General features: G+C 31.9%; 3 protein-coding genes across 5 annotated transcripts; 2 read left to right on the plus strand and 1 right to left on the minus strand.

The window, feature by feature from the left end:
• Nucleotides 1-224: 224 nt before the first annotated feature.
• On the plus strand, nt 225-14,255 carry LOC108326038 (pleiotropic drug resistance protein 2). 3 transcript variants are annotated; one of them, XM_017559275.2, is made up of 20 exons: nt 225-803; nt 994-1,114; nt 6,533-6,621; nt 6,982-7,066; nt 7,332-7,622; nt 7,714-7,804; nt 7,932-8,832; nt 9,172-9,332; nt 9,475-9,578; nt 9,658-9,823; nt 9,894-9,974; nt 10,442-10,569; nt 10,741-11,073; nt 11,336-11,626; nt 11,716-11,799; nt 11,869-12,002; nt 12,113-12,340; nt 12,758-12,929; nt 13,176-13,430; nt 13,737-14,255. In XM_017559275.2, the coding sequence occupies exons 1-20, from the start codon at nt 400-402 to the stop codon at nt 14,004-14,006; spliced, it is 4,389 nt and encodes a 1,462-aa protein (XP_017414764.1). In that variant the 5' UTR covers nt 225-399; the 3' UTR covers nt 14,007-14,255. The 3 variants fall into 3 exon arrangements, with proteins under 3 accessions (XP_017414764.1, XP_017414765.1, XP_052730602.1); XM_017559276.2 differs by lacking the exons at nt 6,533-6,621; nt 6,982-7,066; XM_052874642.1 differs by lacking the exons at nt 225-803; nt 994-1,114; nt 6,982-7,066.
• Nucleotides 14,256-16,279: 2,024 nt separating this feature from the next.
• LOC108326048 (uncharacterized) lies at nt 16,280-21,732 on the minus strand. Its single transcript, XM_017559288.2, has 3 exons — nt 19,000-21,732; nt 17,451-17,761; nt 16,280-16,900 (listed from the first exon to the last, which is right to left on the minus strand). Exons 1-3 carry the CDS (start codon nt 21,255-21,257, stop codon nt 16,533-16,535), a joined length of 2,937 nt encoding a protein of 978 aa, XP_017414777.1. The 5' UTR covers nt 21,258-21,732; the 3' UTR covers nt 16,280-16,532.
• A 2,547-nt stretch (nt 21,733-24,279) lies between these two features.
• On the plus strand, nt 24,280-25,865 carry LOC108325556 (uncharacterized). The gene is made up of 4 exons (XM_017558644.2): nt 24,280-24,812; nt 24,914-25,024; nt 25,278-25,358; nt 25,645-25,865. The coding sequence occupies exons 1-4, from the start codon at nt 24,570-24,572 to the stop codon at nt 25,726-25,728; spliced, it is 519 nt and encodes a 172-aa protein (XP_017414133.1). The 5' UTR covers nt 24,280-24,569; the 3' UTR covers nt 25,729-25,865.
• The last annotated feature ends 177 nt before the right edge of the window (nt 25,866-26,042 follow it).

The following is a 26,042-nucleotide window of genomic DNA, read 5'->3' on the forward strand; positions in this document are numbered from 1 at the left end:
GATCCTCATCTATTTTTTTTCTTTTATATTTAAAATAGTTTATATAAGAAACATTTTCTTCCATCTTCTGGCTTTGAAAATATATATAAATTAAAAGCAAAAATGGAAAATATATTTTGTAAGGAAACTTCCCTTGACAAAATGAACTAAAAAAACATAAAGTGAAGGCCCCACACATACCTTCATTTTGAAAATAAGAACAGATAAAAAAAAAAAGAGTTGACAGCCATTCATAGCAACTGAGCAATCAGAACGGTTGGTTTGAAGCAATCCAGTGGAAGCTTTTAAAATTGAGTCACAAATAAATGATTTGGGGCTTGAGAAAATTTCCCATCATTTTGGCTTCCCACTCACAAGAACTATCACTTTCACTCTATCTATCGGTGAAAGCTCACAGAGATGGAGGAAGGGGTGGATGCAGATGAGGTGGTGCGGTCAGTGAGCAGCTTGAGGATGAGCATAGGATCTCTGAGCAGAAGAAGCTGGGTGTCAGCTGGTGTTTCTGAGGTGTGGGGTGCTGGACATGGTGGTGATGTCTTTGACAGAAGCACAAGAGTGGATCATCATGACGATGATGAAGAAGAGCTCAAGTGGGCAGCCATAGAGAGGCTTCCAACATTTGAAAGGCTAAGGAAAAGCCTCGTCAAAAGGGTCTTAGAAGAGACCGGAACCTTCGATTATGAAGAGGTCGATATATCCAACCTAGGTTTTCAGAACAAGAAGAAACTCCTCCATGCCATTCTAACCACCGTTGAACAAGACAACGAGAGGTTTCTCCGTCGCATGAGGGAGAGGATTGATAGGTCAGCTTCTATTATTTTCTTCATCATTTCACCGACATAAGAAGGTGTTTGTTTATTCACTTTTTTTTCCGCAGTTGCTGTCTGTCTGTCTGTCATGTTTGGACTAGAAATTCTTCGTATGTTAATTTGTTGTGTGGCTTGAAAGGATGTTGATTACGAAGTTTCATGTTAAATTTGTTGTGTTGATCAGGGTGGGTATAGAGATTCCAAAAGTTGAAGTCCGATTTGAAGATTTGTTTGTGGAAGGAGATGCATTTAATGGAAGCAGAGCACTGCCAACCTTGGTGAACTCCACCATGAATGCGATGGAGGTATATTGTTTCTTCCCTTTATAGTTTTGATACTAACTAAAAACCATCCACACTGATACATTCAAGAAAATTAATACATAACTTGTGTTTTATACTTGCTTCTCTCTATGCTCTTCATTTTCTAAAAATACATTATTTCATCAGTTAATGATAAACTTGCTTAAAGGGATGTGGATTCAGAAATCCACAGATAAATTCCTTAAAAATATTTTTTTTTCTTCACAAAACTAGGGTGGTAAAAGATTAATGGTACGGTTACCCAATGTTACATTCATTCATTTTATACATTATACAAAAATAAAATAGTCATAAAAAAATAAATTTTTTACATTTTTTTAAAAGAAAAGAATAAAAAATAAAATAAATAATATTAAATAAATATAATAAATTTATGTGTGTGAAAATATTTTTTTTATTAAAAATGAATTTCACATGATCAATCGAATATATACTTCAGTAAAATGACTTGTAATTTGAAAATTTTACTTAAACTGAATCCAACTAATTTAAACAAATTCAAGATATTAAATGTGCGTAACCAAACTAAAAAAATACTTCAAAGAATCCAATTGTTTTATACCACACTGTGATTTAATTTATTACTTTTAAATTTATTAAATATAAATTAAAAACAAATGAACTAGCATATGGAGCTAGTCGTTGAATCATAAAATATTACGAAAAAAATTCAAATTAGGTCAGGCTAACCCACTTTCCACCTTTAGCTAATCCATTTCACAACTCCATATGACATTAACTCAAATTGAAGAATTTAATTAAATGATTTAAAATATATTAATAACTTACTAAAAATTTAATCTTAATATATATTTTCTATTAATATCAAAGAATTAAGTTTATAAAATAAAGAAACAATATTCATAATAAAAATGGGTATCTTTTTATATTTTAAGAACACGTAAAACTAATAAAATAAATAGTCAAACCCTAAACCTAAATTCACCGGTTCCTTAACTATTACTTAATGTCTAGTTAATATTAACTATACAAATTAATAGTAATTTTTTAACTCGAATGTTTTATTAAAAGAGACAGAATATAGTTACAGATTAGTTAAATATTTATGAGTTTGACTGTTTAAATAAACAAACAGCAATGTCAATAAAATCAATTAATGTTTTTTGGCTTAGTTTTTGACATAATTCTTTTAAATACATTAAAATTCTTAAAGTGATAAACAATATAGGAACAAGCGAGTAATTATAACATTTAATAATGTGGACATAATGTTTCTCAATTAATAACAAATAGTGTTCCTATATTGTCGAAATATTGTTGTAAAGTTAAGATATTTTTTTAATGAGATACTTGAAAACTTATTCTTTGTAATTTCGGTTTAATTATACATTTTATTACTCAACAATTGTTATCAAATTGAATAATTTTCTATTCATGCTTTTCAAATTTATTATGAGTTTTTCAATACATTTTATTACGAAAATTTCAATGTTTAGACATTTTATCATCTATTTTTTTTTTGACACATTTTATCATAATACTAGTTTAATTTACACAACGACATCATTAAAAAAACTGATAAAGCAAAGTATTTTTTAGAAATATGTAAATACCTTATTATATTTTTAATATATAAGTAATATGTGTGCAATTTTTTAAAATATAATAATAATATGTACAAAGAAACAATTCAATTGTAAAATGGTTTTAAATATGATTTTTAAATACGCTTTTATATGATTTCTAATCCTTTAATTTAACCAATAGTTGTGACGTCGGATAATAGTTAATAAGATCTTAAGATAAAAGCATTAGATTAAAGAAATAATGAACAAAATTTACAAATAATTATGGATAATATTTTATTTAATTTTAATGTTTTTATTAATTATCTTCAATACGTTAGTAATCATAAAATACTGAAAAATGCTTTGATATACCTTGTTCTTAACACACTTTCTTTTTCTCTGAGAATGATTTTACTCACTGCAAATCTGACATCACATACAAAAAATAAACTAATTGACATGATTTTACTCTTTTCTGAAAGTTGTCTTACAATCAAATCACAGCATCAAATTTTTGTTTCCTTCTCTCAATAAATATCAAATAACTAGAATTTCAAAAAACTGAATACGGAAACATACGACTGAACTTATTGTAAATTATAAAAGTATATATAACATCAATTGATGAATTAAGTAAAAAAGGTTTCATTAAAAATATTTTAGATAGTAATTTTACGTCTATATATAAATACTTTTTACAATACAATCTTTCAATTTTATTTTCATAAGGTAAGTCATTAAGACTGATTAAGAAACCATTTAACATATTAATTTTTTTAATAAAACTATTTAAGGGAATATAATTCTAATTAGATTTAAAACCAATCATACGTTCAAGAATTCATAAAAAAGAACATATATTTTTTAGACAGTATAAAACTATTATGAGTGCATTCATTACCAACTACCAAGATAGGTTACTGATAGTAATAAATTCTGATTCAACAGGTATGATGTGATCATAATAATACCTTCTTCTAATGGTATTTACTTAAAGGAACAGAACTTTTTTTAGCACTCTTAATTATTATTTTTTATAGAAAAGAACAGAAGCAAAAGCAAGACTTGTTCTTGATAATATCTAGTGCAAGAATTTTGTCGTGAAAGACCATGTCGGCAAGCATTATATATTTGAATTATTGGTTCTGACAAGAAGCTGATAATGTTGTGTTTGGTTCTTCTTTTCTCTTAGCTAAATGATTTTCAACAAATTCCCTTGCTAGAGTCATGTCATTTTAGAAGATAATGTTCCAATTTTGTAGCCAAAAGATATTACATTTCTCATCAAGGGGACATGATGAGTTGATGTTGTTCACTTCTGAATCAGCTGAAGAAGTTTTTTCCATCTGACACATATAAATTTAGTATTTATTAACTAAAGTTAAAGTTTCATTTAATAATCTGTATAATATATTACCTCTGAAAAAAATTAGAATCATATATTTAGGTGTGTTTTTAATATTTTTTAAATTAAAACTGAAATTTCATAGGATAAGAGTTAGTATTAAGGGTCAAGATGTTATATTTAAATATATCAAAAGAGAGGTTCTTTTTTGTATTCACATGCATTTTTCTGGGTAATGAGAAATGAATAAATGGGTGAAAATAAAAATAAATAGGAATAGTTGATGGAGGTAGTTTGAAAAAATAAATTTAAAAGTGGTGTGGCTTATCAGTACTCTTTTATTCTATTTTTTATTTTTATTTTCTTATTTCTTCTTTTTTCTTTATTTTAAAGACGTTTTTTCACTTATTTTCATCAATACCTTTTATTTCTATTTCTATTTATTGATAAATTTCTATTCTCTCTGTCAAACAAAATGTTTAGTGTGATAACATTATAATCAACTGAAAATTTTAAATTGCTTTGGAAAATATATGTAATTCTTTGATATCGCATAACAAATATCTTTTCAGTAAAGACTTTCTTTTTAATTTTTTTATTAACTCAAAATTTTTACACAAATTTCATCAACTAACAAATAATGGTTTTAAGTTAGGAAAATTCCAATAAATTTTCTATTTAAAGACAATGAAGTAAAACATTAATCTTTCTATTTAAAAATATGATAATATAATGCTTAAAATTCATTAATTTTAACACATAATAATATCTAACATAAATTTAAAAATATTAAAAAAAATGTTTAAGACGAATCAACTAAAAAAATATAATCTTCAGTTTTTCAATTAAATTATTATATTTTTACAAGTTTAAGGAATTTGTTTCTTTTTCTTCATGTACTATTTTTTTAACTTGAAAATTATACAGAACAAATATCTTTTTATATAAATAAATTTGCGATAAACAAATTCTTTCAAGTACAAAATATTAAATATAAAAATCATGATGTCTAAATACTAAACACGTAAGCCTAAATAAAATGTGTGGACTGTTTTAGAAAATCAAGAAACAAAAGCGATAGTACTTAAATATATTTGAATGAGTGTCAATGTTTATGAAAAAAAAAAAACTTTAAATGAGACTTAAGAGTGTTGGGTGTTACCTGTTATTACCAATAATATAATAGTTTTCTAAAACAATATATATATATATATATATATATATATATATATATATATATATATATATATATATATATATATATATATATATATATATATAATGACTTTATATAGTTTAACACACAATCAACAAGTTGGATTCATAGATTTATCAATCCAAACTAATTAGATCATTTTAGATAAAAAAAGAAGAAGAAAAAAGTATACAGTAATTTATACTCTTTAACATCTATTAAATCATCACATGTTTCTCTATGGTTAAATAATAAAAGTTAAACTACGGTTAACAGTACATATGATATTTTGTTTTAATCTTTAACTAAAAAAGTTATTTTCCACAATTCTTTTTTTTCTTTTCCATATATATATATATATATATATTTGTTTTTTTTTTTGTGGAGAAAGAAAATAGGAAGCTAAGAAAAAGTAGTTGAGGAATAACCTTTTGTGTTGTTGGGTGTGAATAGTTTTAAATAGTTGAACATTACATGTTCCTAACTTTGATCTTGAACCCTCCTTTAATGGACCTACTCTCATGTAACACCTACCTGCATTCACGCTTAATTTAATACACACTAGACAAATATCATAACAAAATATGGGCGACAGAAAAAAAAATTCAAGAAAGAAACTTTAACTTTTGTCCAAAAAAAATTTTCGTTACATATTTGTTTATGTTATATCCAGAAGTAAATATTTTAACTGCTAATAGCAAAGTAAGATAAATTTAAGAATATATTTTCCTGCTTATGATTGCTACCAAATTACATTTTCTGTGTACTACAGTTTATATGGTTTTTTGTATTAACTTTCTTAAAGGTCACGGACAATAAAAAATTTATACGCATGTTTATTAAACTATAGATTTTAAGTCAATTTTATATTCATTATGTGAATATTTTTATATTTGAGCATTTTTTTTTCTGGAGAAAAATAGATTTATTTATATAAGTGATAAAATTACGTATTATGAGAGAAAAAATAATAAAAAATGTTTTCATTGCCAATGGTGTTACCTCTATATTATCACAAACAAATTTAAAAAAAAAATTGAGATAATGAAATAAAAGTGTGGGTCTCTTAAGAAAAAATAAAGATTTTTAAAGAAAACAAAATTATAAGAAAAAACTAAATTAACTTTAAAAAAATAAAATTAATGTGTATAAACTTGAAGAAATTTTTTAAAATGTTTATTTTCTAATTTTGTATAAGGTAATTTATTTATATCACCAGCCATCAACCTCAACATTTTTCTTTTAAGTCCAATAACCTTAGTTATTTGATTTGAAGTCTTTTAAAGCATTTGTCCAATGATATTTTCTTCTTCTTGGTTTGGGGCAAACAGAGAGTTCTTGGATCAGTTAATCTTCTTCCATCAAAGAAAACAGTTATCAAGATACTCCAAGGTGTTAGTGGAATTGTCAAGCCTGCAAGGTACTTCACACAAGTTAAATCGGTGTTGCAGAGTACATTTTCTCAAACTTAAAAAAGAGTATTAACATTGTTCTGTAGTAGCAGGATCTTAGTCTCAATTGAACCTCACCTTATGTCAAATGAGAAAAACAAAAGAAAAAAAAGGCTTTTGATAGAATTGCGATCACAGTTGAATAACAAAGATTTTGTTGTTGTTGATCCTGTTGAAGTCTGCACAAAATATTTTCTATAGGGAAATGTGTCCCGTTCTGTTTCAAATCAAAGAAATGCATTTAGAAAAATACACAAACTATGTTGCTAACTTCTTATCGTTATTTTTTATGCCTTTTCTCTGTATAAACTTTCTCAAACACTCTCCAGATTGACCTTGCTTTTGGGGCCCCCAAGATCAGGAAAAACTACACTGTTGCAAGCACTTGCTGGGAAACTGGACAGGGATTTAAGGGTTGGCTATCCTCTTGCTCCATCATTAATAAACTGGACAGTGCCTTGTCTTGTTTTTAAGGATTTTCATTGTTAAAATTGTGTGCTCATTCGTCTATATTTACATGTGCATTATTTCTTACACGATGAATATGATTGGTTTCCCAGAATTGTGATTATATATTGTACTTCTTCTCACCTATGGATCATAGATAAAGAAGTCAAGTAAATAAACAGTAAAAAATCCAAGTTTTGACAATGGCATCATCAAATTTGTTCATCAACAGGTTTCCGGAAGAGTCACTTACTGTGGTCATGAGTTATCAGAATTTGTTCCTCAAAGAACATGTGCTTATATTAGTCAGCATAATGTTCATCATGGAGAGATGACAGTAAGAGAAACGCTGGATTTTTCTGGACGCTGCTTGGGAGTTGGAACACGGCATGAGCTACTATTAGAATTGATAAAGCGAGAAAAACAGGCTGGACTTAAACCAGATCCAGAGATAGATGCCTTCATGAAAGCCACAGCAGTGGAAGGTCAAGAAACAAGTCTCATTACAGATTATGTTCTCAAGGTTTGGTTCCTCTATTTCTATTTGATCACTGTGTTTTCCGTCGCTATATCAGGTTTCTTGCCATCTGACATATCAAAGACAATGAACTCAGGTTCTTGGATTGGAAATATGTGCTGATACTTTGGTGGGAGATGAGATGAGGAGGGGAATATCTGGTGGAGAGAAAAAGAGGTTAACTACAGGTATGGGAAAAAATTATAAGAAAGTTTTATCTTACTAAGATGATAGTCTCCTTCAATTACTTCTTTCCATTTCAAAATCTCGTGTTTGTTCAATGCTCAAGCACTGGCTTTCATATCATGGATGCAGGTGAGATGTTGGTGGGACCTGCAAAAGTGTTCTTAATGGATGAGATTTCAACTGGTTTGGATAGTTCCACAACCTTCCAAATAGTCAAGTTCTTGAAGCAGCTAGTGCATGTGATGGATGTAACAATGATAATCTCTCTTTTACAGCCTGCACCAGAAGCATTTAACCTTTTTGATGACATAATCTTGCTTTCAGAAGGCCACATTGTCTATCAAGGTCCACGTGAGAGTGTTCTCAGCTTTTTCGAGAGTGTGGGCTTCAAATGCCCCGAAAGGAAAGGTGTTGCAGACTTCTTACAGGAGGTTACTTCCAGAAAGGACCAAGAGCAATACTGGTTCGCAAGGGACAAGCCTTACCATTATGTCAGCGTTCCTCAGTTTGTAGCTCACTTCAACGATTTTGGCATTGGCCAACAACTTTCCCAAGAACTTCAGGTTCCTTATGACCGTGCCAAAGCTCACCCTGCTGCTTTGGTTAAAGATAAATATGGGATCTCAAAACTAGAACTCTTGAAGGCATGCTTTGCAAGAGAGTGGCTACTGATGAAGCGCAGTGCTTTTCTATACATATTTAAAACTACTCAGATTACGATAATGTCATTGATTACTATGACAGTGTTTTTTAGGACACAAATGAGAAGTGGTCACCTTGAGGATGGGGTAAAATACTATGGTGCACTGTTCTTTAGCCTCACAAACATAATGTTCAATGGAATGGCTGAGCTTGCAATGACTATTTTTAGACTTCCGGTTTTCTTCAAGCAAAGAGATTCACTGTTTTATCCAGCATGGGCTTTTGCACTTCCCATATGGATCTTTCGAATTCCGCTCTCTATTGTAGAGTCCGGATTATGGGTTGTCCTCACTTACTACACCGTAGGGTATGCTCCAGCTGCAAGTAGGTATGAAAGTATGCTAATTCATTTAAAAGAATCAACCATTCCAGAAGTTTATACTGCTACATGTAGATCTACTATAACTTGTTTTCATTCCTTGGATGAAAATTGCTAATTGAATCATGGCGTGTTTATGATTTGTTATCTATGTGTGCGTGTGTTTTAGACTTTCATGGTACTATTTGGTGCATGCTGCAGAATGACTTTTATAAACAGTTTTGTACTCAGGGAGTATTCTTTTGAAAGTGTAATTAATTGCACACTTTCCATGTTCATTTGTTTTATTGACTTGCAAGTAGCCAGAAGTTAACTGCCTTCAGTAATAAATCTAAGCAATTATTGCAGATTTTTTGGTCAGTTCTTAGCATTTGTCTGCGTCCATCAAATGGGTATCTCACTGTTCCGATTCATTGCTGCTCTTGGAAGAACACAGGTTGTGGCAAACACGTTTGGTTTCTTTGTACTGCTACTCATTTATGTTCTTGGTGGGTTCATTATTGCCAAAGGTGAGCCTCATTATTCTTCTGCGTTCTCTACTCAACTAGTAAAATGAAAATGGAATTATGCATGACGGAAAGCACTACACATTCACTGAAGTAACTGTGCCAAGAAGAATGGTTCATGCAACTTGAATAATTTCCTTTACAGATAACCTTGAACCCTGGATGAAATGGGGCTATTATGTTTCTCCTATGATGTATGGTCAGAACGCCATTGCCATCAATGAATTCCTTGCCCCGAGATGGAGTGCTGTAAGATCTTTAAACATGCGGATAATTTTTCTCTTTTACAATTTCTTTTGAAAACTGAATTCTTTTATCTACTTTCCAGCCCAACGTGGACAGAAGAATTCCTGGGCGTACAGTTGGGGAGGCCCTTCTCAAGGTTAGAAGCATGTATACTGAAGAATATTGGTACTGGATATGTATCGGTGCTCTTCTAGGCTTTTCTCTGCTTTTCAACATTTGTTTCATAATTGCTTTGACGTTTCTGAATCGTAAGTTCTCTACTGCTGCTTGTTTCTCCTACTGCCATAAAACTGTCTCTGACAACATCTTGAATACCAGCATATGGAGATTCTAAATCTATTATTATAGAGGAGAAAATCGAGAAAAAAGGAGCTGAAGAAAGGAGTTCCATTTCAGCTGGTAAATCATTTGAAAGCAATCTTACCTTTTTCTTTCTTTGCATATATTGTAAAATTTGAGAGAATGTTTTCCAGTTTCAGTTTCTGCTTCGTTTCCTGTTATTCAGTGTTTGTACAGGAAATAATACCTTTTATTGTTTTCCTTTTATTTTCTGTTTTCAGTTTTTCCCGTATAAACTTCAAAAATCAGGAAACAAAGTGAAAAAATATTTGTTAAACCAAATGGTCCTTAAACTTTCTTGCTGCAACGTTCAACACCACCAAGTTTCTCGGTTTCATAACTTTCATCACAATGAGTACTTTGCCCTGCATGGTTTGAAATGAATTTTCTATCTGAGCTTTGCTAGAATTTTGTCATGTTTTCAACTTTAATTTCATACTCAATTGTTATTTACACCAAATGTATGTCTGCTATTATAATGTATTTCTTTTCAATACAAACTAAATGGTTAGATATTGATATGGCAGAAAAAAACAGCCGAGAGAATTCAACTCCTGAAGAAGACACTTTAACAACCAAGAGGGGAATGGTGTTACCCTTTAGGCCTCTGTCGATTGCCTTTGATCACGTGAATTACTACATCAATATGCCAACCGTAAATTCTACACACTCTAGTCCAAGTTTAATCTCCAACTGTCATTCGCTTCAGCATTGTTTCTCACTACTTTATTTTCCTACTTTTGACAAATATCTGTGTTCATCAGCTACTTTTACATTTGTGTTAATCTTCCAGTGTACAATATGTTAACACTGTTGTTCATATCAGGAAATGGAAAAACACGGAATTGAAGGGAGTCGACTTCAACTACTAAGAGATGTCAGTGGTGTTTTCAGGCCCGGAGTACTAACAGCATTAGTAGGTGTAACTGGTGCTGGAAAAACCACATTGATGGATGTTCTAGCTGGAAGAAAAACTGGTGGTTATATTGAAGGAAGCATCAACATATCTGGTTACCCAAAAAAGCAAGCAACTTTTGCTCGGATTAGTGGATATTGTGAGCAGAATGATATCCACTCTCCAAATATCACAGTGCACGAATCTGTTATGTTTTCTGCTTGGTTGCGTCTTGGCAAGGAGGTCAACAGTAAAACAAGGAAGGTGTGTCTCATGATTTCTCTCTCTATATAAAACGTTATATATTCCTAATCTCCATACTCAAACTTGAGAGTAACCTTTGTTTTTATGAACTCGTTCTCCTTTAGGATCATACTATAAAAACCATTGGCCCAAGTTTCCAACATTTTGCCATTGGTCATACCACTGATCTTTCAATTCTGGAGCAGTGCTTTACTTACTAAAATTATCTTCGTTGATGTAACTGTTACAAATAATTATTCTTAAACAGTCTTTCTTCTCGCAGATGTTTGTGGAAGAAGTTATGAACCTTGTTGAGCTACATCCAGTGAGAAATTTTCTAGTAGGTCTTCCTGGGATTAATGGTTTATCAACTGAACAAAGAAAGAGACTCACCATTGCTGTAGAATTAGTTGCCAATCCTTCCATCATCTTTATGGACGAGCCAACGTCTGGTCTTGATGCTAGAGCTGCAGCAATTGTCATGCGCACTGTCAGAAATACAGCGGATACAGGTAGAACTATCATCTGCACAATTCATCAACCAAGCATTGACTTATTCGAAGCTTTCGATGAGGTACAACTTCCAAATATTTAGAAGATGAAATTATTATTTCTATGTTAATAATAAGGCTCAATGCTATATTAACTTAACCTTCTCTTCAGCTGCTTTTGATGAAAAGAGGAGGACAACTCATATATAATGGTCCCTTAGGTCAACAATCTCATAAGCTTATAGAGTACTTTGAGGTGAGTATAACTTCTACACAGCAAAATGTATAGATTCTCAAAGTAAATAAACTTGTATACTATTTGCAGGCTATTCCTGGAGTTCCTAAAATCAAAGAAGGTTATAATCCTGCAACTTGGGCTTTGGAGATCAGTTCTCCAGCAGTTGAGAGTCAGCTCGGTGTAGACTATGCAGAACTGTACAAGAAGTCAGAATTGTATCAGTTAAGTATTAATTGAAGTTGTATTCCCAGAGTACTATCACTGTTTCACTTTTTTAATCTGAAATTATACATGGTCTTCTCTTTTCATTTCTGACATCAACTATTTGCAGGAGGAATCAAGAACTTATTAAAGAGCTAAGCACACCTTCAGAGGGAACAAAAGAGCTTGATTTCCCTAATAAATACTCCCAGTCCTTCATTACTCAATGTAGAGCTTGCTTCTGGAAACAGAACTTGTCCTACTGGAGGAATCCACAGTATAATGCAATCCGGCTCTTCATGTCAATAACTATAGGTGTTATTTTTGGACTCGTTTTCTGGAGAAAAGGAAAGAAAATGTAAGTCCATATGTTCTGCTATGTATTGTGCTTACAGAAAACATGGATTAACTTTTGATAGAATAACCCATGAATCAAGTGAGATCAAATGATCATACATTCCTAGTTGGAGACCAATAGAACAATTTAAAGCTTTGTTCATAGTGGATGATACTTCCTATCCTAATTTTAAAATCAGGAAGAAAATAGGTCGTGTTGAAATATTTGTAGGAATCGTCAATATCATGTCAGTTGTTACTTCATGCAACAGATGGGATAGAAGTGCACAACCATCTACAAGAACTCTTTCTTATCTCAATTTGTTTAAAAAAAAGTCATTGCAATGTATTTTATCAACATGGTCAAAGGGAAAAAACCATGTCTATTTTCACGATCATGAAATGTGACTAAAGTGAGGATAAAATACATTTTCTGCAGAGATACGGAGCAAGATCTAATGAATCTAATGGGAGCTGTCTTTACTGCTGTTTTCTTCCTTGGAGGGTCCAACACCACTAGCGTTCAACCCATAGTTGCAATAGAAAGAACAGTCTTATACCGTGAAAAGGCAGCTGGATTGTACTCATCTCTACCTTATGCAATTGGTCAGGTAAATGCAGCTATCATTTCGCAGAAAACAAGACAAAAATAATTGATAGTTTATGAGCGTGTTTTGATACCCAACCAAAAACTGGAACCAACTATTTCAATTCTTCTATAATTGATTTCAATTCAACGTTAAAAGTCACAGCAACTAATAGTTGCTTCCACTTTTCCAATTATGGTGGTTATCCAAACACGCACTGATTCTCAACGACTGAGCAGATTTATGATATCTATGAACATTGTGCTGCAGGTGGCAGTGGAATGTATTTATGTTGGAATACAGACATTTACATTTAGTGTTATCCTTTTCTCAATGATGGGGTTCCTTTGGCAAGTTGATAAGTTCTTGTGGTTCTACTTCTTTATGTTCATTTCGTTTGTCTACTTCACTCTTTATGGCATGATGACTGCAGCTCTAACACCAAACCCTCAAATTGCTGCAATTGTTATGGCCTTCTTTCTAGTGTTTTGGAACGTATTCTCAGGCTTTATTATCCCAAAATCGGTAAGTATACCAAACAATAATTAAATAAACTGTTCACTGGCCTGCGTTAAATGTAGTTAAAAAATGATACATTGAGTGCACTAGTTGAAATTCTCTTGCAATCTATTCTTAAAAGTCAGCTTGGATAAACTTTTCAATAATCACTTACCGGGAAAGAAGATAAAGAAAAAAAGCATTAACTTGTGCACCCAACTTATGGAGAAATTGAATGAGACTTGATTGATATTTTAGTTATACTGAATCACAAGAACTTCAATAACAGCTTACAGAAACTAAAAGTATCGGCTGCTTCACATGTTTTTGCAGAAAATTCCAATATGGTGGAGGTGGTATTACTGGGGATGTCCAACTGCATGGAGTTTATATGGCCTAGTGACTTCCCAGGTGGGAGACAAAACTAATAATATTCTGGTGCCTGGATCCAAATCTGTGTCAGTAAAAGCATACCTTCGAAAAGAGTTCGGCTATGACTATGACTTCCTTGGAGTTGTTGTTGCGGCTCTTATTGCTTTTGTCACATTGTTTCTTTTTGTTTTTGCATATGGTATCAAGGTTCTTAATTTCCAGAAGAGATAAGTAACACATACTATAGATGAACAGAATAAACACAAACAAAAAGTAGAAGAGTAAGGAAAGACATTTGAAGGTTTTTTTAAGAATAGATAAGTAGCATTATGCTTTTCCATACTGTCAGAAATTTTCAATTGTATGCAGTTATTGATCATTGTTCAATATATGAACCGACATACCCTTCCCAAGTGTACAAATAAAAATGACTGTTGTGTATATTAGCAGTGTGAGCTTATGGACTATTTTTATAGCGAACTCTTGTATTTGTTTTTTAACTTATAAGCACCAATCATGTTAACTTCTGACATATATTTTAAGAATCTACAAAATGACATTTATTTTAATCTATGCTAATGACAAACAATAGATAAAATGAATAACTTTTTTTGTTGAAAGTAAATACATTCTACCAGCAAGTATAATGTAGTACTTATATTTTTTCCGGTTTGTCAGAAGTACTTTTCTTCGGAGATAATTCTACTTACGAAACGGGTGGTCATTAAATGAGGGAAAAATTTTCAGCGTAGATTCAAATTTTGGTTCGTCATGCTGTGAGAGACCAACTCCTTATGTTAAACATGATCTTATTAGTTTAGTTGTTCGTATTGATTCTTAAATTGCAGCAACTTTCTTTTACTAAAAAGTTAAGTATCTTGAAAATACTGCTGGAATAATTAATGAGTAATTATAGTGTTTTTACATAAATTATCGACTCTGGTAAGTAATGCTTGAATATTTGAGTTGTTGTTTGAGTAAATTTTGAGTTTGGTTGTGATTCCTAAAACATCATAGGAACTTAGGGGTTTACAATAAAATATGGATGGACTTTATAATTTGGGTGTGTATGATAGAAAGGGAGGTGTGTTTGGTATTTAGTTGAGTATTTTGTATTTGGTTAACTTCCTGTGATGTTGAGATGCTACGAATATGGGAAGATAAATGGAATGAGTTATGATCTAATATATCTTTTAGGTAAAGTCCATAATATGTGGTTTTGACTTTTTGGTGATATGTCTATAAAGTGATGGATACGTATGCTTATGTATTTAATAAATCTTAGAGTTTTAGACTTTCGACCGTGCAATACAATAAAAAAATTCTTAGCCTTGTGTATGAAAAAAGTGATGTTCGTATGCTGTATTTTCTTTGTATAGAAAATAATAACAACAATAATAATAATATTTTTTATTGTTATTGAGAACCTTATCCTTGTTACCCTATGAAGAGGTGAATCTGGATGTTGTACTGATATTTGCTTGAATCATACCATACTAGTATATTTTTTTGTTCTTTTATCTCAATGTATTTTTTAATTAATTTTCAGGCTTTACAATGACAAATTAGATCTCTGTTTACATAACTTTGTACCAATGAATGCTTAGGTAATTAGTGTAGCAGAGCATGTTGTATAATGATGTTGTCTAACTGTTTCTTTCTTGAATTGTGAAATGATAATTTTTGTAATTCTATAACGGGGTAATTAGCTTGGAAGAGAAACTGGTGAATCTATGATGTGATACCATATCTGAAGCTTTTGGCATCTGTCTCCGGCTTCTTGAAAACACTTGATCTTCTTATAGTGTGCAGAAGCAAAACCTCCCTTAGTAAAACCTTCCTTTCTCTTCCTATATTTACATATGTATGTTTATAGATATAGATATGTAGAAGTTGTGATTCTGCTTTAAGTGGTCTGTTAATATTAACATAGTTTAAGGTATCTCACCAAGTTGTGATGTTTTAATTATACTCTTGAAACCTGTATTAGTTATTCATTATCTTTTGTAACCCTTGTTATAAATAAATCACTTGCTGTATGGTAAAAATACATTAACCAAATTTATTCTCGCATTTTCTCACAAATTCATTTAACTTCTTCCTGTGGTAACCTTTTCTCCATATTAATATTATATTCATCATCAGTTGCTAATGTTTTTATGCGTTGTATATATTAATCCTATTTATCTGGATGTGTTCTTAAATAGTTTTGGCTGAGCCTCTTCCTGATTGCAAATTTGGTTTTGAAGGTCACAATATAATCATTTTCATTAGGTCACAATATAATCATGTTTCACATTCAAAACACAACGTCACAATATAATCATTGAGATTTTACATTTCTAAACATTTTCAAAAATCATTAATTGTCTGAAACAAATTCAACTAATTATAAAATTATCCAAGTACTTTTAAAATAACTTGAAAATGACAACAGAAACTAATAAACCTCGTAAATATTTATCTTTACACATGTAATAATTAAATCAAAGTCGACAATGCTGTTAAAAAAAAACTCAGGGTGCTGCATAAGCTGTATCAAGTTCAGTGAAAACATTCAAAAACTGAAGACATCTTTCACAAAGGACTTTGAAATGAAATTCCAGTTCCTGGACTACATACATATCATAAACTGCTGAGAGAAACATATGGAAAAATAGATTATGTAATTAGATCAGTCCACACTCCAATTCAATTCATCAGAGTAACATGAAACGACCCTCAACTCAACGCCATGTAAGATTCAAAGCCATGTAATTATCGCCTCTCGTCAGTTTTAACAGGAGCTTTATCCAGGTCATCAATCTCCTTCCTACTCTTTACCATACTCCATTTCTTACTATTGAAATCTAGTTTGTCAAAGTCCTCAGCAATTCCAACATACCCATAAAGAATATTCTCCACTTTGGCTCCCTCGTCTGTCTCTCCCATGTTGCAGTTTTCAACACCTTCAGATTTTACTCTCTCATATTCAGCTCTACTGCGATAATTATCAGAAAGATATTTATGCAGCCTCTCTGCATCTCCCAGCCCACCAAACGTGCCCAGGAATTTCACCAATACAATACTTTGGTCCGCAGGCTTCCCTAAGCACAGTTTGATTCTTCCTCTCACAAAACCTTTGCCTGAAAGGTCAAAATAAATAAATAAACTTCCAAATGCACAGTTTAACAGGGTAACAATGAGTAAATTCCATGGAGGAATGCGAGTTTCATGCAATATAAATTTGAGATTAAATTTATCAGCAATTCCCTAAACTATATAAAAATAATAATTAAGTCCCTGACTAAAAATATGTGATTAGACCCTGATCCGGTAATTTATTATTTATTTGTATTTGCATGCCTGAAGGACGTTTGTATCAGGTTAAAATAACAATTCATGGCCATTTTAAAAATCCTAGGACTCAGTCACAATTTCTGATATAAAAGACCTAATTACAATTTATTTTTATGTTTAGAAACCTAATAAAAAATTCCCAAAAAGATTCAAGGACCTAGTTATTTTAACCTAAATTCAACATGCAGTATTTAGAAACATGCATATTCTAGTGGAAGATTGATGGATATAATATAAATAAAATATTTAACTAAGTAAGATTTGGTTCACTAAAAATTAGGTTTTAACTCAAATAATTAATACCGCATACTGTCATAATATCCAAACACAAATTACCTCTTAGAAACGCCTCAATTGTTTCCATGCTTACAACCTTCCAGTTTTGTGGATTTTGATCAGACATGGATATGTTATGGATGATAACAATAGGAGGCCAAAGGATCAAATCCTCCTTTTGAGCCAGAGCTTCTGCTGGGGGCAATACCTGGGGAACCCAAGTTACTGTATCTTGAGGAACAACGGTATCCCATCCCATCAGAACACAGATTGCTTTGTGAAGCCCCATATGCTTGGCTCTCAGCCCAGCCTTATGGGACATAAACGCATGAGTTACTAGACGTTGAGTGTCCATGAATTCTTTTGACGAGCTGTTACCATTAAAAGGGATAAATGGGACACATAAACATGTTAAGAACTGCAACAGAGATAATTACACTTAAAAAATAAAACTTACTGGCAACTTAAACATTATAAAAAAAAAATTCAAGCATATGAAACAGAACATAAGGAATTCAGTAAAATGAAAAAACACTATTTCCATTACAGCATAACAAACAAAAATCAAGTTTAAAGCCTGAGGAAATGACAAGGCATTAAAATAAAATAAAATTTGGTGGTATCTTCAAGATTAATAACTGAAGTCAGTAAAAGAAAAAGATAAATAGCACACTACTAGAAAATCATAATCTTAAACAGTTATCAGAAATACGATAGCATACAATCACTTACTTGCATGGTTGACTGAGTATACCTCAGATTACGATTTTATTTTTTCACTAAGAAATTCCTACGATATTAATAAAATCATAAATTCCCTCAAATAATTCCTACTAGAAAAATCATTAAAACCCCATTATATACAATTCCAAATTCTTAATCACTACACAAATGCAGCACAAGTCAATGAGCACCTGAAGCTTCCATCCTCGGCTACTAAAATCTAAACCCAAAATTCACAGCTTTAGTTGTTCCAGGATGATCAGTTTTAGCCAGAAGTCATCATTACTATGTCATGACATATCACTATCTCAGAACAATCCTTTTAGTGGCTGTAGATGTTAAGTCAATACTTCTACCGTTTACCCTTTGAAGATCAGAAGCCACATAAATAGCTTTTGTCCCTTCCATCCTAAATATAATTAATCAGCAATCTCTATGGCACCTAAAGCCTAAAATAAATACTCTTAAGAGATTGTGTCCATTTTCAAAATACAGTAAGATGCTAACAAAAATTCTAACCTAACTTAAAACCAAGCAACAAGGCAGTAAATTTAAATCTAACTTCACCATCATTAAAAAGCAAGGACACCGGTTCAGCTAGCTTTTCTGACTCATGTTCATCCCACAGGAGTTAACCAAATGTTTGATCCTATTGTCATGGATTCGTGCTATCAAACTCTCCAAATATCTGCCTTAGTAAAGTACAACAATTATACATACCAACATGTTTACTTCCAAAGTTTGGGAACCTAAAACGTGATCCCCGGAATAATAGCACATGTACTTGACTCCATCTTTGTGTTAAATGCTAGAGGATTCCTTATTCAATATGTGAGAGCAGAAGTGCTCCATTTAATAAAACAGCGTCACAGAAAAGAAAACAGACCTTCTGCCACAAGCAATGCAGTACAAACTACCCGCTTTTCCCTGGTCCTGGTACCTTCTTTGCACATATAAGTTCAGATTCAACTTCTTGGAGTACACTAAGAAATTATCATGTACCATTTGATTAAACTCCTCAGAGCCCTCGGTCAGCTCCGATTCTGCAGCACTTATCCAATCTTCAGATGATTCATCATTAGCTGCATGCTTATTATTCTCATCATATCCATGGTACTTTTTCCAAACTTTAGGTTGCTTTTGAATTGCATTTCTCTTAGAAAAATGCTGGGATTTAGACCAGTTTGAAGAACTAGACTTTGAATGATGCTTTATATTTTGATTGGAATACTTCCGAAATTGAAGGGAATTCCTCGGTATATGTCCCGTAGAACCTTGAGGTATAATCAGTTCATCAGATGGAAAATCTTCTTCGTTATCCAACTCATTATATTCGTTCTTATACTTCCTGTACATCTTGGGGTTAAATTCAACATTACTAGATGAATACAACATATCCATATCCTCCTCGTCTACCCATTCTTCATTTTCATATGCATCTTGAAATTCTTCAGTTGCACCCCATTTACTTGATTTTATGGTTCTCAAATCATGCATATCTATTTCATCATTGGCATTGTATTTTCTTTTCATAAGCCTCTCTGAATGCTCATGAATGCCAATATCCTGTCTCATTTCCGCCCTGACAGCTTGTCTGTAGGTTTCTGAATTATGTTTAGACATAGGTGAATTTTGAAACCTTCCTTGCTGGAGCCCTGGACCAACATCTCTTCGAGATTCATATTCTGTTCTTAAAATTGGTAACCGGTCAGCCTCGGGTTCACCCATATGTGAAACTTCATAGTCTGGTGGCATTCTTTTCCCATTTTCAAGATGATATCCAGATCGCAGATAAGCCTCATCTTGCATTGATGTAATTGATGTTCTTCTCACATCATGATAGTCATAATACTTTGGCTTCTGTATTGCAGGGTGATCATGTACAATAGCCCTTCTTTGATTGCTATAAGAATCTTCACTCTTACCATTTCTATCTAAATCTGGATGTGAAATATAAGGTCTGGAAAACTCCCTATTATCATATTCCGTTACAGCTTGTTCATAGTCCAATCGACCATGAGGCACTGTCCTTTTAGGTAAATCATCGTATTGATATAAACGCTCATCCTGTGCTGCCCTTGCCTGTGATTTATAATTAAGATAATCCACATGCTCAGTCCTGGTAGGACTGAACTCACATCGTTGGTGACATGTCATATTCCTTGATCCAATTTCAAGAGCTCTAGCAGGGTCTAAAACTGTCCTTTGCCCATGCCCACTAAACCCTGCAGGTTCAGCAAGTTTCCCGCTGCTCCTTGACAGATCATAAGATGCAGGTAAACAGATGCCATCACCGTGTGAACATAGAAATTCGCTCCTTGACATTTCAATGGTGGAACCTCCATAATCCCTCATGTGAGAAGTGCCTGCAAAATCCTTTGCATAGGAGGGAGATAAGGCAGAATAAGAAGCATCCCTAGCATAAAGAATAGTTTTATCTGCCCCACTGTGGGACTCTGTGAGGGGTATCTTATTCATAGGTAGTCCGTCTCTGTGTTGTAGTCTATCGTGATCAAATCTCCTACCTGTTGGCACACCCCTCGACGGTGGAGGAAAGTGTCTACCGGTTTCTTCGTACCTCATTGTTACACTTACACCCGTATCTTGAACAGACCTATATTTATAGGATCCTCCAACTTCATTTTCACGTACCACAAACTTCTGATCCACCATACCACCCTGCCCACCACCCAACCTGCCCTCAACCAAGTCCTTCTCTCTATCAAGGTAAATGCGCTTTGCATCTAAGTTTCCATTATCGACAGAGTAATCCATGGCTTTTGACAACTCGTACCTTGCTCTCAGGCCTGGTGGTGGTGGTGAACAACTTCTATCACGGCTAACCCCATCATCAAAGTGTGACCTTTTCCTTACTGTTTCAATTGGAGGTGACCTTGACCGAACCCTACCACTCCTTCTACCACCACCCACACGCTGCAAATCATAATCCCTCCCTTCAAACCCATCAGAACCCCCTTTGCTCCAACCACTACCCCTTCTCGCCCCATTCACCTTCAGAGGACTCATCTTTCTCTGCTGCACCGGATCCGACCCGTCTTTCCTGTTTCTCCTAAACGGGTTGGGACCCGATTCGAATCGGTGCGGTGCAGCGTGCTCTTCCTCGCGCCGTCTACTGTATTGCATGCTTAATTCAATAAACAAAACGCAAACCCTATATACCTTTTCGGTTGAATTAGGTAATTCCCAAAGGGATCTTAGGAAAAGCAAGAAACCCTACCGATGCACACAAACCCTAACCCTAGAAATATTTTGACCGGGGATTGCAGATAGAGATGAAGCAAAAATCAAAGTAGCGATTAATGAACGAGGTGAGATTTATTCGTGCTGGCAAACCTTTTTGGGGAAAGCGCGAAGTTCAATCAATGCAGATAGAAGTTGTAGAATCATGGCGAGTTTGAGTGGGTAATATATCCAGCTTGTAGTACTAACAAAAAAGGAAATTTAGGATTAGAATCCGAAAGAGAAGAGAAGAGAGTGTGATGGATGATTTTGTTCTTGGGTGAACCACTTCAACTGAAACTCAAAAGTTTTATATTTGAGATTCATGGCTTTTCGTTTCTGCTCGCACCAACTGGTAATGGTCAAATGCCAGATTCGATATTGTTTAATTGATAAATTGTAATGTTAGTCTTTTAATTTACTTTTATGTTTCACTTTTTTTTTTAAAAAAAAAACTATAAAGTCTTTTTTTTTTTTCTAAACACCTTTAAAAATATTAACAGTTGAAAATTATCACAAAATAATAATTCTTTTAAAATAATTTATTATCAGTGCTGCTATGAAATATGGTCATTCTGATATTTTAAATTTAAAATCATCTTTCCAAAATTATTATAATGATAATTTATAACTGGTACTTTCTCAATTGTTTATATAAGTATTTCAAGTAAGTGTATCGTACAAGTCAAGAAGATTTTTTTTTCATATAATGATGACGTTGAAATTTCTCAAACAACAACACAATAAGATAGTGATCATGTGATATTATTTAATATTTTTATATATATTATGTTAGATTAAAATTGAATTATATATATATATATATATATATATATATATATTAGTTTCATAGTACATAGTCGTGTGTATATATCTCAGTTTCATGTTATTTAATTACGTAGACAAAGTAAATTTAAATAAGAAATTGAAAGAGGCTTACACGAGAGACTATAAATTTAAGGATAATCTTTTTTAAATTGGTACATCTTTTCTCAAAGGAAAACATCTCAGCCATAAGTATATATATAGACAGTGATCTTTTATATTATCTTTTTATCACAACAAAAAGACATGCCTGTCTAAAGCGTCTATCAAGAAAACTTTAGATAGAAAATATTTTCACATTGAATTTTCAATGGAATCCAATATATGCATGATGACTGAAGTATGACAAATATAATTTGATTATAATAATAAATATATTATTAAGGTTAAATATATTTTTAATTATTGAAATTTTATTAAAATTATAAATAGTTTTTCTTTTCTTCTTTTGAACTTGATTTTGTTTGATTCATTTATTTTTAGAAACATTAGTTTTAGTTTTTCGTTTTCAATAAAGTTAAATTTTATTATAAGAAGCAAATGTAAACTTTTTTTTATGAATCTAAATGAAATATTTGTTCTTTTTCGTATCTGCTACAAACAAAATCATACATAGAATAGAATAAAATAAAAAATCATGAATTTATATATATATAAAATATTTCTTTTAATAAAATATCTCTTACTTCTTGTTAGGTTGTATTTATTTATTTTTTAATTAATTTGAAAGCGTGCTAAGCAGTGCAACAGTTTTAATTTTTTAAATAACTTAGGAATTAATATTAAATATTAAACATCATCTGAATTTAATATTTTTTATTTATAAAATATTAAAATAACATGGCACGTATCACGTCATCAGCTCTGATCTGGAGTGAAATGTTATTTCTTTATCACGAAAGATAAAATTTAAGGCAGTTGAAAATGATGTACTAAAATTAATATCTTTTACTTAAAAGGATAACGATCAAAGTTTTGAAAAGAGATATTTTTAATTTTTCGTTTAAGGAAAAAAAACATATTATAACTTTTATTATTATGTTGCTTTTATTAGCTTGGCATTTCATATTATTGTTCTATGTTATTCTTATAATCATATTTTACACAAGAACAAATTCTTCTACAAGTATATTTTTTTAGAATTCTTCGTCACATATAATTCAAAAACTATTTATTATAATTTTTTGTTGCTTTTCTTAATAAAAAGAAGAAAGTATCAAATTTTAAAAGGCTAATTGAGTTAGTAAAAAAAATATGAAGGTGAAAAACTAAAAGTCAGATATCATCTCGTAATAAACACAGAAGTGGGAAAAAAATACAAATAAAAAACACATATAAGCTTCGAGTAGAGTTATTCTAACTAATCCAGTCATTATCTTAAGTCATTCAATAAAAAAGATATTACTGAAAGTGTGTTAATTATGATTTGTGATTTCTAAGCTTAAATTTACTTGACCAATATGAGAAGTGTCACAAAAGTTACTTGCCAAAGGGGGCAAAACATCAAAATAGTGATTTTTTTTTTCAAAATTAACAAAATGGATAGTTTTAACATAAATGGCAAGCGAGACTTTAATGTTAGGGTGACTTGATTTTAATGCAGAATATTTAAGTTAAAGTTGTACAAAAATGTTATAATTTAATTCAAAACATTTTAAATTAAAAATTTGTGTGAATTTACCATGATTTTAGTTTAGTTTTAATAAAAATTATGTACAACTTACACCATCAACTAAAATGCTCTTAACTAAAATTTGTATTATCTTAACACGATTTAAATTTTAAAAATGTTATATATTAAAGTTGTGACATGAATTCTTCAAAATAAAATTATATTAATTTGGCATAATTTATTCATTTTCATAATTTTTTTGAATTTTTTTCATTTGAATAATTTTTTAAAAAATTTCACGAGAATGGTGGTTTTGCCGGGCAGGGTTTCCCAAATGTATCTTATGCATGAAGAAACGTAAGTTAGCACCCTAATACATTGCTTCCCTATTCAGTCTCCATTCTTTCTTGCCCATTATCTGACTTTGAATTCAAGATTGTAACTTTGCAAATACCTTGTGAGAAAAGCAAAAATTGTTCACAAACAATGCAAAACCACATCATAATCCATCATCACTGAGGTGTTCATTGTGGATGCAACATCATATTACTTTCAGTTTTACTACAAAATCTCCAGGAGATCAATTATATTTCTGGAATGCATCAAATACTTAATAAAGAAAGGCAAAGAGTTTCTGGGAGTCTCTTTACTGTATTTAGAAGCCAAGAGAGAAGAAGTTGTTGAAATGTGAAGAAAGAGTATTGAAGTGAAAGCAACAGAGGCCTCTTGTTGAAATAAACCAACACCAAAATCATTGGACCAAGTTTGTGGGGAAGCACATGGGCTTAGTTTGCAGCAGCAGAGAGGAAATGCAGAAAATGAAGAACCTTGGCAGCATTGGAAGCAGTGGGAGGCTATCAGCAGAAGAGTATGAGGATGAGGATATTTCAAAGCTCGCCATCTCCACGTTTCAGTCTAAGGAAGAAGAAATTGAGAGGAAAAAAATGGAGGTGAGAGAGAAAGTTGAACTCCAACTTGGTCGTGCTGAAGAAGAGACTAGGCGCTTGGCACACATTTGGGAAGTAAGTTTCATGACATGATGTTGACAGTAGTTTCAGTTCTTTAAGCTAAATCCAAATTATGCTAATATGTCACGAGTTGTTATTGTCACACTCTCTACTAGGAGCTTGAAGTGCTTGATGATCCCATGAGGAAGGAAGTTGCAATGTTACGCAAGAAGATTGACTTGGCTAACAGAGATTTGAAGCCACTGGGACTTAACTACCAGAAAAAGGTACTCATTAGTTGAAGGCTGAGTTTATACATGAACTTTTTATTCCTTCCTAAACACATTGAAATTTTGTTTACATTATTATCTAATCACAAACTGACAATAATAAATTTATGGACTAGTTAAATCATACTCACTACAATTTCTGATAATTAAACTCGTACTTTTGAAGTTTTAAAAATGGGATGGCTTTGTATTCTGGAACTACTTTCTTAATAATGTCGAGTGAAAACTAATCTGTAGTGTTGTCTGATAGGAGAAAGAGTGTAAAGAAGCCTTGGAAGCTTTCAACGAAAAAAACAAAGAGAAGACTCATCTGGTTGCTACACTAGTTGAGGTATATAGCATACAATATCTTTCAATAAGTTTTTCCAAACAGATTTTTAAATGAGAAAAAAAAAATTGAGTTTTTCATTTGTTAAAATTAACCCAAGTACAAACTAATTTATGCAAAGTTCTCACGTACATTTTCTCCAAATTCTTAATTTTCACTTGATAAATTAATTTTGACATTTTGAGAAGGTGAAACATACCCTTCTCAGTTAATTTTTTCTTCCTGTCTTCTTTTTTTAACTGTTCTGGTAACCATGTATCTGTTGCTGTATTTTATATTTCATAAATAGATGCTGACTGAGAGTGAAAGAATGAGGATGAAGAAACTGGACGAGCTATGCAAGACAATAGAGTCTCTGTCTTTGAAACCATAACGTATGCGTGTGTGTGTGTGTTGTGTTTACTAGCTTGGTCTATTTAATTTTTCAGTGGCTTGTGTTTAAATGTACTTGCATTCTTATTATTCAAGATTAAAAATGCCTTGTGGACGTCACATCGAGAGAAAAAAAAAGGGGGAAATTTGTCTATATTAACAAATGAAGTATTGTTTTATGATAAATATTTTAAAATATTTTGATTATATCGAGATAATAAATAGTATGCAAGAGTTTCAAAATTGTAACCTCAACCAAATTAAGTGAAAAATTAGAACAAATTTAACATAATCTGGATCACTTACACTCCTGGA

This window comes from Vigna angularis, chromosome 3 (assembly GCF_016808095.1).
Source record: "Vigna angularis cultivar LongXiaoDou No.4 chromosome 3, ASM1680809v1, whole genome shotgun sequence".
NCBI classification, from domain to species: domain Eukaryota; kingdom Viridiplantae; phylum Streptophyta; class Magnoliopsida; order Fabales; family Fabaceae; genus Vigna; species Vigna angularis.